Source organism: Bactrocera dorsalis, chromosome 1 (assembly GCF_023373825.1).
Source record: "Bactrocera dorsalis isolate Fly_Bdor chromosome 1, ASM2337382v1, whole genome shotgun sequence".
NCBI classification, from domain to species: Eukaryota; Metazoa; Arthropoda; class Insecta; order Diptera; family Tephritidae; genus Bactrocera; species Bactrocera dorsalis.
Window position 1 is genome coordinate 2,012,867 of NC_064303.1, and position 14,594 is coordinate 2,027,460.

The window sequence follows — 14,594 nt, forward strand, 5'->3', positions numbered from 1 at the left end:
TCTAAGATGTTGAGACAGTAAATTAATTAATACATTTTGTTTAATATTGAGGTCGTAAATTTAGCTTCCATTAAGTAATTACTTTTTCAATAGGGACGCTATAAAAGTAGACCAATATGAACAGCAAACAACGCCATCTTTTTTCCCGCTCTTTTGAAATTTCTTTTCAATTAGTGTTGATATTTAATCATGAAAAGATATACGATCCAACAACGAGTCTGTCAGATCAACGATTTAGCATCCAAAGGAAAAATTTTAATCCACAGGCATAGTACAAAATTGCACCAGTATCGGCCGATTTATGCTAGAAAACCTTCGAAAATTGGGTTCAGGGTCTGGAATTCTACAAACTTGCCCGTGACCATGTAAAAAAATTGAGTTTCTTACGCAATAGCATCGAATGTACATACTTTCCCAAGGATAAAGAGTTTTGTTTAATTAAAAAAAATTTGTAGCGCTCTTGTAGAAACACCCGTTACCATATAGTTTAATAAAAACAAATTATAAAATTTAATTACATCATTTTTGTATTAAAACTAAATAACTCACTCACCAAAAAAGCCAAGAACAGCTTCTCCAACATTTTCAACCACCCGAAACACCGTCGAATTTTGCTTCAAAATTATAGGTGCGTCTGTTGCCAATGTAATCTTCTAAAATTTATATTCGTACATAATTTTTATTAAAATAAAAACACGAAGCCGGCGGTGATTAGCGTTGGAAGCGTTGTATGCAGTTCAACAAAGATATTCAATAAATCTTACTTAGCTTTTGTGTAGAGCAAACTATTAACATATGACAAGACTCACGAAACCTGCACGGCCAAGAGACGTTTCACTTTATGTGCGTGTGTGTAGTCAGAAAAATTGATTTAGTTATAATTAAATGACAAGTAGCTTAAAATCTGGTGCGGCAAGATCATAATCAATGAAATCAACATTTTTCAACAATAAGCCGAGCTTATGTTAAACAAGAGTGCCCATAAATTTTATGTGTACACTTTAATGTCTCTAAAGCGTAGCCAGTTAAGTGGAGCCCTTGAAATCCGAATAAAAACTCGACATAAATCTACACAAATTATGTCTCTATAGTTGCTCATGGCGCGATATGTGTAGCTTACTTTCATTTATTGCCTGCGAAAGCTATTATAAATTTATTCCCCACCTAATTTATTGCCTTATAATACTTAGTGGAACAATGGGGGTACCTTGTGAGCACACGCATTGTCATCTTAATTAAAAGTGTTAATTTCGGCACACAGTTATGTATAATTTAGTGATAAATTATAAAACAACATATTTATTAATTCATAATTTAGGCATATTTATACGCAACGCGGAGCACAAACAAGCTATGGGCGTTGGGTTATGGAAATTTGCATAAGCTGCGTTTAGAAGGGGCGTGGATGAGCTCGAAGCTGCGCAGCAGGAAGTGCTACCGAACTTTTTAGTCAAAAGTAAACGGTATTTATTGATTGAGCATTTTTTATAATTTTTATAAAATTTCGACTTGTCTTCTTCACTTTAGGAGCTAGAGTTCGTAGATAAAATTATCATATACAAACATGAGAACACTCATTCATTCTTCATTCCCATAAAATCAGTAAGAACTCTAAAATACGTTCATACACGCACACAATGCGCGATCACTCACGCAATCTTTGAATTTATTACAGTTATCTGCGCTTTATAGGAAATAAATCGCAAATAAAAAATGATATATGCATATTTTTACAGTTCACAAGCATACATACAAGTATGTATTATAGACATTCGATTGGCTACATAAGTGTATTTATTCTCCGCATTTGCACTTTGATCCACGCACAACAAATTAATCAGCGCGATCAGACAATGTTTGGCAGCAATTTACATCTTCATAGATACACTTAACAACCTAATAGATACATTGTTGTAGTGATTTATAAACGTAAGCAAAGAAATGCAAAGAAAGTGATGTTATATGAGCAACACAATAAGCTTACACACATGAAGCACTCATACATGTAATAATACTAATACAGGTGTAGACCTAACTGTATTCTTTTGCAGACGGAATTTGTAGGTGAGGTTCGATGATAAGCCAACCAACATGGGTTAGCCGAATTAAGCAAAACTCATATATATATTCTTACGCGCTAAGTGAGAATTTTAGGCGTGAACTACAAGAGTAAGCCGGATGAAATTTGAATTGCTTCAGACGTTGATTTTATTAGGGTTATACATATTGCAAATTTTTTTAATAAGCAAGCTTAAATTCAAAATCTTTTAAAAACAATTTTTTACATGTTTTTTTGTTGTAGATCAGTAAAGAATTTAGTTTTAAGATTTCCTCCACAATATGAATCACTACACCAGTCAAAGACCATCGCAGATTAAAAAAATCTTACTGTTTTAGGCTGTCACAGCCTAAGTGGAGGAGTGTATAAGAAGGCTGAAATGCCTATCAGTTTGCAACCGTGTATACCTGATCAGGTTGCCTTGTAAGGTTTAAGATATGATCAACCTCCCCAAGAATAATTCCGCCTTCTTGCCGCACTCTATACATTGCAGGCTCAGGAGGCACTTGTCCAACATGGGCATAGTCTATTGCGCAAACTGCTTGTATTGCGACATGGAACAGAAAAATACTTAACACCTGATTCTATATTACCCATCAATTTGTAGAAGCAGGCTCAATGCCCTAGGTTCCATCTACGTGGACAGGGATCACATTATCTCAGTCGCGCCCAGCAAACTCCTGGAATTAATCAGAGCCCTGAATCTTTGTGACCATATGTGATATAGGAGAAGGCACAATAGACCACAGGTAGCAATGTAAGCCTCAATTATTTTCTATTTATCTAAATTGTCACACTAGGTGTGCCCTTATAAACTAATAGATTTGAATAATTAATTATGACCAGTCGCTTAAACCAGTCTAATCACAAAAAAACTTGATAGAGATAAGGAATCTAGACAACTCTTCACTAGCCTCTAGGCGTACAATCAGCGAACTCAAGGATAACGTCGGAACGGATAGTCCCTATTCTGAAAGAGGTTGCGTTCTGTAGCAATGGATCTACTGCTACCTTTAGGGCAGTCTTCTTCGCTTGGAAGACGCAGCAGTAGTCAGCAAGCCTAAAATCCGTATTTTTACCTTGAACAGAGTATATTAGCTTGCCAAACTGCTTGTAACACCAAAATGAAACATCGGAGACCTCTAAAATAAATATATAAATAATCATCGTGAGATATCGACCTTTCACACACGTCCATTCCTTGCCAAGAAGCTAATTACTTGTCGGAACAGTCGATGTCGGGCCAATACAGCCCATCTTCTTCTTCTTTACTGGCGCAGAAAGCGCTTACGTGGTTATAGCCGAGTTAGCAATAGCGCGCCAGTCGTTTCAGACCCATTTGCTTCGTTGTCTTATCCTGTCTGGAGAATGCAAAGCTAACTGAGCTGCCATTAAAACTGAACCCTCAAATTCTTGTAAGGAAAACTTTTCAATTTGATAAGATTTTTTCAAGAATTTTGGATTATTTTCCAAAGCATTTTCGAATGTAGTGTTCAGATCGGACCACTGCAATATATAGCTTCAATAAAAACTGGCCGATCACAATCAAGAGAAAGGTATTTTTATACCGTTTTATGCTATAAAAAATGTGCCTGTGAAGGGTATTACAGCTTCAGTGCAGCCAAAATTAACGGCACATTTGACAAAATTATTCGGGTAATAATTGCTGCGGGTACAAAAACAACTATATCGAATTACAATCAAACATTTAGCAATATCATAACAGAAACTCACACATATTAGTCGAATCGATTACATATTCTACAAATTCACACCAAGCAGTATCGAAATTTGTTCCGTTTTTCAATTTTCTCGGATAAACAAAAAAAAAATCGCTAATTGCCAGGCCACACAAAAAATGCTTTGTTTACATAGTTTACTTCACTAGCATTTTAATATTCCTCAGTGGTTAATTATCCATGTCCAAATAAGCCAAGCATTCGCGTGCATGCCAGCACACACTTGCGCTTCTAAACTAAAACAACAACAAAGTAACTAATGTGGCGTGTTTTTTCGAACAGCTTTTAGTGCTACTCAAACACATTACGAAAACGCAACTTCAGCGACCGTTTAGCGACGCGTGTGTGACACCACCTCCTCTGCCGCAGTCCAGTCGCGCTCAGCGCACTGGCCGATCACACATCCGAATGCGCGGCCGGTCGCGCACTAGGTGCGTTCGTCCGTCCGTTCAGCTGTGGCTCCGCATAAACTATCTATCACCGTCCACTTAAGCACTCAAACCTGCGTCGCTGCCACTGTTGCTGCTGTTATTTTTGTTGTTGCAACTTTGGATAATTTGTCTGAAATTTTTATTATTATTGTAAGTTGTTGTTGTTGCACTCATAACATAGTGGTTTATTGTAATATTATTATTATTGCTGGTTGCCGCCGCCTTCTTGTTGTTGTGGCACTCGTTCGTGGTGCACAGGTATTTACATTTCGTTTGACCGGTGTGCCACAGCTAACACCGCCAGCACTGCCGCCACTGTCGGCGGTTGCATTTTTGACGTCAACACAATTTGGCCTTTAGTCAGTTTATGTTTACTTGTGAATTTGCAACAGATTATCGCTGCATCTACAAGTAATCGGTGCATGACAAGATATTTACATTTGCATATTCCGATACACACACACATATTTTATTATTTTTTCTTCCATTTCGGCATTTTTCGGCCTGACGAGAGACTTCAATGTTATTGTTATTGTTGCTGTGCGCAGCAGCCTCGTGTTGCGGCTCATTGAATGCGTCGATATCGGTTTATTGGCCAATTTGCTATGTGACATTTAAATATTTTTACGGCTTCATGTAAAATAAATGCGTACACTTTTTTATGTTGATCGGGCGTTTGAATTTAATGGCATGGAATAATCTTTCTATAATACAAACATTTGTTGAAAATTACTTTTTTTGTTGCTGTTTGACGATTTGTCAAAGGTAGTAATTTAAGTGCTATTGAATACAACAATTGCCCTAGCAATAACAAAAACTGTGCGTGGCTAAGATATATGGGGCAAGGTCTCTATTACTGAGTTCCCATAAAGCCAAAGGATCTTTTAAATATGCTTTCAAGAGTGACAGCAAATCAATCTCTTGCCTTGTCAAACAAAAATAATTTCCATAAAATTCCTAACCAAAGAAATTCCAAGTTTAAATACAAATTTTATCAAGTTCGCAATAAAAAAAGTTTCTGAGCTTTGTTTCCGTACATTCACTTCGTTATTGTACTCACACAGTTTTCTGATTTTAAACACAAATCCTTTAAGAATTCAAACTACATATTTACTAGACAGATAGATAGGGAAATTAAGGCCTTGCACTGCGACCTATAATCCTTTGTGCCCTCCCATATGTCACATATGGTCACAAAGATCCACCATCCTAAACAATTCCAGAAGCTTGCTGGGCGCGACTTAAGGAACTTGGTGCTACTAATTCAATCGTAAACATCCTACAAATCACTAAAAAATCTATAACTATAATAAATTGTTTTCCCATCTGATCAAATATGACTCGGACAGATCCATGCATAATAGTAATGGGGAGTCTACGTTATAACTCACTCAAGTATAGTAAGTGAGTGACACAAAGCTCTCAGTGAAGTTCGCAATGTCATTAAAAGGCATGGTTCATGTGAGTTGTCCATCCATCTCTGTTGATAACATCGAAGAAGTTAAAGAAACAGTGCTTCCAAATCGTCGTGTTGACCTCAGAGTATTTGAAAAAGATATCAAAATGTCTTTTGAACAGACTCAACACATTTTGGTTAAGCTTTGGATTTGAAGCTTTTTTTTGTGAAAACGACGTGGATTAGTGGTCGCAAGAAAGATGGTCGGCAACATAACTAAGAATCATACTATTTATTCATCAAACGTATCATCGCTAGTTACAAGACGTGGGTGAAGGAACATAACCACACAACTGTCCAACAATACAGCGAATGACGCGAATAAGTCAAAACCGATAAAAAAAAAACCATGTAAAGTCAGTAAGGAACCTTACGTGTCAGTTTTTAGGAGTTTACAGGGAAGAAATTGCCTTAAACGAACGGACTGTCACCGTTCACATTCTAGCATAATTGTGAAAACTTTTTAGCCAAGCCCAAAACAATAGTTATCAGACACCAGATTCACCACATTTAGAGTCTTGCGACTTTTTTGTTTTTGTTTTGAAGCTATTACACGTTCTTCGCAGAAAGCATTGAAAGCCATCCTGACCGAGGCTTATAACAGATGAATGGAATGTTTGTACTGGGTTAAGAGCCTAATTCAAAATCAAGAGTGAAGATTTGTATTGAAATATTTGTCAAAGTTTTTTTCATTCAGGTTTTATGTGCAGATCAGACCAGATATTTATAATATACGGACTTTTATACCTGATTTAAGGTATGGTAAGATATGAATAGCCTCAGAAACAGAGAGACAGGAGATGTAGAGGCTACCGAACTGGCTATCATTAAGGATCGCTGAGATGATGTGTAAGAACCCCGAAGAAAAAACACATGTTTTTCACTCACACGGTCTCGAAGAAACTGCAGGACAGTTGTTTAATAATAAGAGATCACAACCTACTGGCATCATGCGATTCGGAAGGGCATAAGTAACAATCATACATGCAGCCGTTCCCACGACAGTCAGTTCAATGTAATCGGAACGGACCCGAATTTCTTATCCGGCCAAGGACTGTCAACTTGACAGAATTCTGCCGCTACAAAAACTACCATACATTCAGAACTTACTGGGAAGTAAGCATGAGAGAGGTGCCAGCACTCCTCCTCTGCTTCTGTCCAGTCTTATCTAGAATTCTAGATATCTAGGAGCCGAAGTATCCAAATTAGATATCAAGTTGGGTTTTAAGTTCGCAAAGGTCATTAATGCCATGTACGACAAATACTTCAGCGCAAATGAAACTAAACCTCCATCTTACATAAGTAAGGACCAGTAGGCGCTTAAGTGACGGGGCATCCATCTAGTATAACTTAACCTATGCATGATATATTTACATTTGACATTTGTGGCCGAGGCCTCAACTTTTCTACCTTCATGCTGTTCATGGCATTTCAACCGCTCTTAAAATTTCCAAGCATCAACAATGAGCCACAGCAACTGTCTTAATATTATGCATCATCTGCCACATTTCGGTCATAACGTTTTCAATTTTGTTGGCCATAATCGAATGTGACACTTTAAGAGCGAAGCGATTATGGCTGTGTCTTTTATGTTTATTTACAATAATTTTTGTGATTTTATTTCAATCTGTTTTCTCTGCGCCGTAAATGTTAATCTACATACATAAAAGCGGTGAGTCCACAGTTCCATTTCGGATTTTATGATTATTGAAACTAACTATTTGCATAATTTCGGCGTTAAGACGTGCTTCAAGAGACCTTTATTTTCAGTAAGGCACGTAAATGTGTTCCATTTTCTAATAGTTTTCGACTAAAAACAAAGCAGCTAGTAAAGCATCGTCCATTGTTTTGATAGTTTTTTTGAACACACCGTACTAATGCATGTGTGTTGGGCATGGAACTGGTGTCTGCATTTTAAGGTGGTCGTTGCGCTCTTGTTGATTAGCTGTGAACAGTTGTTCGCGCAATTTTATAGCTTAGCGCCTTCGGCAAAATAACTACAAATTGATTTCTTATTAAATTGGTTCGAACATTTTTATTAGCATTTTAGCATGGATTTATAACATAATTAGAGGTTTCGCGAATATACTTGGCGAAAATACATGGCAAATTTTTACGACCTTGTTGACTTATGGGTTCGCTATTTTTACGCGAACTAAATATTTGTGATATTGCGTAAAAGGCAAAGTATGCTCACATTCCCTCAACTTTATATAAAAATGCTAATATAAAAACAAAACTTGTTTTCTACGTGAAATTTATTTGAAAACAAATTTAATATTAGGTCAGCGAAGGAGTCGGCTAATGGAGCCAGACTTAGTGTCACTACAACCCTTTTCTCTCAACACATGGTAGAACCGACACAGCTAGCGAGTTTCGCGAATGTAAAAAAGCTCCTCATATACCCAGTCTCCTTAAGTCTAATAGCAGCCTTCGTCGCCAAGCTCCTACCAACTATATCTAAAGGTGGAACAAGAAGAATGCCATTAGAATTTTGAACACGTTCCATTTTCTTAGCTAGTATGGTTTACCGTGCTCCGTCTACCAGACAACGATCCTAACGGGTGATTTTTTTGAGGTTAGGATTTTCATGCATTAGTATTTGACAGATCACGTGGGATTTCAGACATGGTGTCAAAGAGAAAGATGCTCAGTATGCTTTGACATTTCATCATGAATAGACTTACTAACGAGCAACGCTTGCAAATCATTGAATTTTATTACCAAAATCAGTGTTCGGTTCGAAATGTGTTTATCGACAAATTTTGTTCAGCGATGAGGCTCATTTCTGGTTGAATGGCTACGTAAATAAGCAAAATTGCCGCATTTGGGGTGAAGAGCAACCAGAAGCCGTTCAAGAACTGCCCATGCATCCCGAAAAATGCACTGTTTGGTGTGGTTTGTACGCTGGTGGAATCATTGGACCGTATTTTTTCAAAGATGCTGTTGGACGCAACGTTACGGTGAATGGCGATCGCTATCGTTCGATGTTAACAAACTTTTTGTTGCCAAAAATGGAAGAACTGAACTTGGTTGACATGTGGTTTCAACAAGATGGCGCTACATGCCACACAGCTCGCGATTCTATGGCCATTTTGAGGGAAAACTTCGGACAACAATTCATCTCAAGAAATGGACCCGTAAGTTGGCCACCAAGATCATGCGATTTAACGCCTTTAGACTATTTTTTGTGGGGCTACGTCAAGTCTAAAGTCTACAGAAATAAGCCAGCAACTATTCCAGCTTTGGAAGACAACATTTCCGAAGAAATTCGGGCTATTCCGGCCGAAATGCTCGAAAAAGTTGCCCAAAATTGGACTTTCCGAATGGACCACCTAAGACGCAGCCGCGGTCAACATTTAAATGAAATTATCTTCAAAAAGTAAATGTCATGAACCAATCTAACGTTTCAAATAAAGAACCGATGAGATTTTGCAAATTTTATGCGTTTTTTTTTTTTTAAAAGTTATCAAGCTCTTAAAAAATCACCCTTTATAAAGCATTATTGGCCTTACGGTATAAGGCGACCGATGCCTTCTTTCCTCTCTTCTCGATGATTGATTTCCAAGAGAGCTTTCTACCAGGAATAAGTCTCAAGTACTTCATCCTGTCCACTGGTTGAAGAACAGAGCCTCTCAATGAAGGGAAAGTATTTTCTATATCTCATGCCGAGCCGACTTTAAAGAAACGAAAACTTACTTTCAGTATATTAGTCGTATAATGACACCGTTAAGGTGAAACCATTTTCTTCTAGATTAAACACAAGGAAAAGAATTAGATATGAAGAGAGCATCCTATCGGTAATATTGGATAACAAAGAATTGTCAGTGCATGTTTTGAGCTCATTCCCTCAAACCTGATGATCTCTTAGTAAGAGAGACGTTGGCTTATTTACTATCACAATATGCTTGACTCACTTTATCTATACCTCTTCGACCACATTTTATGTTTTCTGTTATTATATTGTAAACAAGAAAGCACTTTGGCAGCACCCACATCGCCTTGCGCAGTCAGCACACAGCTTCCCCAGTACCAAATGGATGACATCTCTCTGACAATTATCATCGCTGCTAACAACATCAATGACAAGCAAACAAGTTTACAACCCAATAACTGTCAGCCTGTGTGGCGACGCATTCATTGTAATCACGTAAGTCCGGCTCTCTGTATGTCTCTATGCTGTTGTTGGTGATAAATTTCAAGCTTAGGCATGCAATGGAATTGAGCAGCAAGCAAGCCGCACATGAGTTGCATATTAGAAGAAAATGAAAAATAGTTATGAGCTATGTAAGTTAGTAAATAGCCAATGCTTGGATAAATATAAGAAACATAACCGCAAAAGTAACACTTCTATGCGTCAAATTTTGACATTGAAAATGACAGTTGCGTATTTTTTATTTACTGCCTGCCAGACAAGTGACAACCACAACGTTAACATAAGTGCGCATACACATCAACCGTATCACATTGGCAGGCGTCGCGCCTGATTGGCAGCTGTAAAGGCAGATAGCCCATAACATAGACATGTCTGGTTACTGGTAGCCGTCCGTGGGCATAGAAATTATTGCCGTGCGCCAATTGTGGGAGCTGTCATGTAAATGTCAAAAGGGCCGCGGAAGCAACGAACAAAGGCATATCTTGATTTCACGCGCATGCAACGGCACTAATGGATATCGTGGGCTGGTCGCCGAACGCGGGTGGCACAAGCGCCAACTGGCGCTATGTAGATGACGATTTTGTAAATATTTGCATGCAATAAAAGCGCATAATAATTGATGTGCTGAAATACGTGAAAATACTGCCAAGAAATAAATATTCGATTTCGCGCAGAGGGAAGTGAAATGATAGAATAAACTTTGCGTGGACTATTGACATATCGTTAAGGCCAAGTTGCAGTCAGTCTTGGCGATGTGTTATATTTTTCTTAATAAATTTGCATAGAAACAAGCATATATGAGGTGTCTGAAATATATATTTATATTCAAAATTCTCACGCAGTTCAGGGAACCAAATAAAAACCGCTACATTGAATCAATAAAATAAATAATCGCTGATCGACACGATATTCGAAAATTCTAAAAAAAAAATCATGTATTTGTAAACATTTGTAGTCTAAACTTTACTTTGAAGGAACATACATATATTAAGAAAGAAACAATAATAAATATGTTTTGGAAGCTTATAAACGGTGCCGCATTTGCTAACAATGGAACAAAAACACATTCGAAAGCGACTTTCTCAGCAACATTTGGAGCATTTGAAAAAGGATAAAGTGGATTTTGTGCATCGATTCATCACTATGGATGAAACTTGGGTCTATCACCATGATCCTGAACCCAAACAAGAGGATAAAGAGTGGCGTGAACCTGATTGTTCGCTTTCGAAACGAGTTGCTGTCGGGAAATCGGTCAAGAAGGTTATGGCGTCAGTTTTATTGGATGCGAGAGGAATTTTGTTTGTGGATTACTTGCAAATTGGTAAAACAATTAATTCTGAATATTAATGCAACCTACAAAAGACCCGGTTTCCAGAAGAAAAAAATACTTTTTCATCAGGACAATGCACCGTGTCACAAGAGCATTGGAGGATCGTTGGAGCAAATGCATTAAAGTTCAGGGAGATTATACTAAACAACGCGAATTTGTTTTGGCAATATCCATCTGAGACTTTTTAAAGTATTTCTTTCCACAGAAAGATGGTTGCTTATCGGAACCGTTGATATTGGACTAATATACCAGCTCTCATACAAACTGAACGATCGGAATCAAGTTATTGTATGGAAAACTTTTTTATTTTCCAAGATATATACTCATAATTCGGCATGAATTATTTGCAAAAGTAACGGTACCATCTCCAAAGCAATTGTTCAGACTTAACTATTACTAACTGACTAATTAAATTAAGTTCTTGTATGGAATATTTAGAATTTCTGAAGGGTATGTATTTTACTTTACGACAACAAAATAATTTGAATAAACACTCTGTAAATATAAACTTTATATATATGTGTACATACAAAATTCTCTACAAGTAGGAGCAACCATTGACCTTGAATTAATTCGTTAACGAAAATTAAAACAAAAATCGAACTGATAGGCGCAAGAGTCGGCGTTAACAATTTAAATTTATTTGATTTTAATTAGCTGTTTATAAAGCCTATTAAAGCTATTTAATAATGGTATACAATTTGTGTGGCGGTGTGTGAGAATCTGTGAATGAACAGTGAGTTGCCAAAATTTGGCGCTTTTTTGTTTGCTTTACGAATAATACATTCTGCTTAGTAATGCTTGTAACACACCCTAATAAACGTACCCACACATACCTACGTACATATGTACAGTAATGCGAGTAATATTGGTCATTTGTTGGAAAATCGGCAATAAAAAATCCATCAATTACATTTAAAGTGCGATAACACTTTAAGCTTTTAAACTGCGAGCCCTAGGTGCTTAATACTTGTATACAACAAGACATAATTATGTATGTGAGAGCATTTGTATATATTTAAAGGTGTTTTTGACAGGTGCAGGTCATGATTTCGGCTACTCGTATCAATTGAACCTTCCTTTCTGCCACCTTCCTCATATTACTCACGTGCTCTCAGCTCCATGGGTGCACACAGTTGCAGCTTTAGCCTTTTGTTTACCTATAAATTTGATTTTTATGCTTCGATTGCAGTTGAAAGTCATTAGTGGGTCTATTTGTATATTCAAACTGTTTATTTGCACTTCTGAAGTGTGAGCATAAAACTACTGAGAGATTTGTTTACTCAGGCATTAAGTTAACGGCCACCTTGCGGTTTTATTTGCTTTCATTGGAATTGTAAAAGAGAGTGTTTAAAAGCATGTTTACTATGAAAATGTAAAATAAACTTTATATTGTGTATATTATTTGACATATTAAGTTAATTTAAAGAAAGAAAAAGAAGCTACCGATGTGAATGAATATGGAAGGAGATGGGTTTCATGGATGGATGGGTAATGGATTTGAACTCAAAATCGTAATCCGGATACCTCAAACGCCCCACAGAACCCTTACCACAAATTCGAAATCTTTTTCTTCACATGGCGCTGGATTTGTTCTCTCATCTGGAGTTCTTTCCAAATTTTAATGGCGAACAAGGTGATAGACTCAGGATATTTCTTAAAGGAAAAGCACTATCAAAGTAAATGGAGCGCAGGAATACTAAACTTATAAAAAACTTCCAGAAACCAAATATTCATAATGTTTTTACTTTTTAAGAAATATACATATATATTAATGTTACAATAAAGCTTAAGTCAGACAATTTCTTTCTTTTCACATATTACATATTAATGTTTAGTGACCCTAGTAAATTCAAAACTCGGTATGAGTCATGGGACAAAGAAAGTTAAAATTTTGTTAGCCTGTGTTATCCAAGAATGCATTTACGATTTACCTAACAAAAAATACGCAACAGCTCGCCTCAGTTTAATAAAAAAATGTATTTAAAATCCCATGAATTTAGAATATTTTACCTACTAGCGTCTATGTATACGGTATATATATATATGTTATACACTGAGACTCCTAAGTAAGAGTAAGAATGAAAATACAATATAAACTTGTATACAAAACTGCGCGTGTAGTTTTAACAGACGATAATGAACTACAGCTTGGCATACGAAATTCTTCCATCAATTCGTATTTGCAAAAACGTTTATAGTTTTTTGTTTTCAATTTCGCACTTCCAATTTTTATGTACGTGTTGCAATGCTCCTAATTATTTTCTAAATTTTATTACCCTTCAATACAATTTTGATTATTTTACTTGTACGAGTATATATGAACATATATGTATATGTATATAAGTATTTGTAAGTAATATTGGTGTTATCACCTATTTTTGATTTGACACTTTTTAAGTGTTGCGATTTTTTGATTGAGCTTTCCATACATCCATAGGTGCGTATGTTTGAGTGTCTGCCATAACATATTTTTAAACTTTAGTCATAGCTTATTTGGTATTCAGTTTGCATGCAAAGCATCTGTCATCTATACCAATCGAATCATCGCTCATAAAAACATAATTATGTTCTCTCACTAAAACTGATTTGCACTCTTTGTATGCAAAATTTTTCTAAGAACCTACGTGAGTAGTGTTCTGCATCTCATTTAATATAATTTAAAAGATGACCTTATGTAATATGAAGCCTAAGATCTATTAAGTCTAATAGAATTCTACAAAAATTGCGAAAAAAATATTCTAGTGGATTTTAGAACCACTTTTAGTCGAAGCCTCTGGAAATTGCTGAGATTTCACCACAGTACAAATAAATTGGATTATTTATTTAAATTTTAAAAACAATAGTGGCAAAATTATTAAATCCAGATATGATCTGATCCTTGAAAAATGGGGTGGGTCTAAAGCTAGTATTTTTTTTGCTTGTAACTCTGTTTTAACTAAGTTATTAGACACCTCAAAGAAATTCTCTCCAAGTATGAGCTGTTAATTAAAACGGGAAGATTCTTTACCTCAAGTTTTATTGAGTTATACAATCATAAGAAAACAAATTTGCCTTAAAATAGTCAATCTTAAAATATACAAATTTTAACCGTTAATATATTTTAAAATGTTAGATCTACAAAAAAGTAGTAGGAGACCTTTTTGTAGAGCATTCCTACAAGGTTCATGAAAGGAGATGTTTTCTAAAGTAGTTGGAAGCGAGGTGTTTAAGAACCTTTTTTTAAGTGTACTATACAAAAAAGGTATTTGTTTTTATTACGAACTCGGTTGAACTGTCTATATAAAGTATACGAAGTTTTTTACATGCGGAAGGAAACATCAGAGGTCGTCTGCCTCTCTGTACGAATATAAACGCAAACCAGTCTGTCAATTTTTGAGATATGGATCTGAAAATTCTTTTATCCCCAAGTAGCTGTTTATT

General features: G+C 36.2%; 1 protein-coding gene across 2 annotated transcripts in view; it reads right to left on the reverse strand.

The window, feature by feature from the left end:
* LOC105232314 (thrombospondin type-1 domain-containing protein 4) overlaps positions 1-14,594 on the reverse strand; it is a 37,965-nt gene that overhangs the window by 5,390 nt on the left and 17,981 nt on the right. Inside the window, exon 2 of one of the 2 annotated variants that reach the window (XM_049456796.1) lies at positions 554-653. The exons of the other annotated variant lie outside the window; for it this stretch is intronic. Within the exon in view, the coding sequence (XP_049312753.1) occupies positions 554-583 (30 nt within the window). The 5' untranslated portion in view covers positions 584-653. The remainder of the gene's footprint in view (positions 1-553; positions 654-14,594) is intronic. 2 annotated transcript variants of the gene reach the window in all.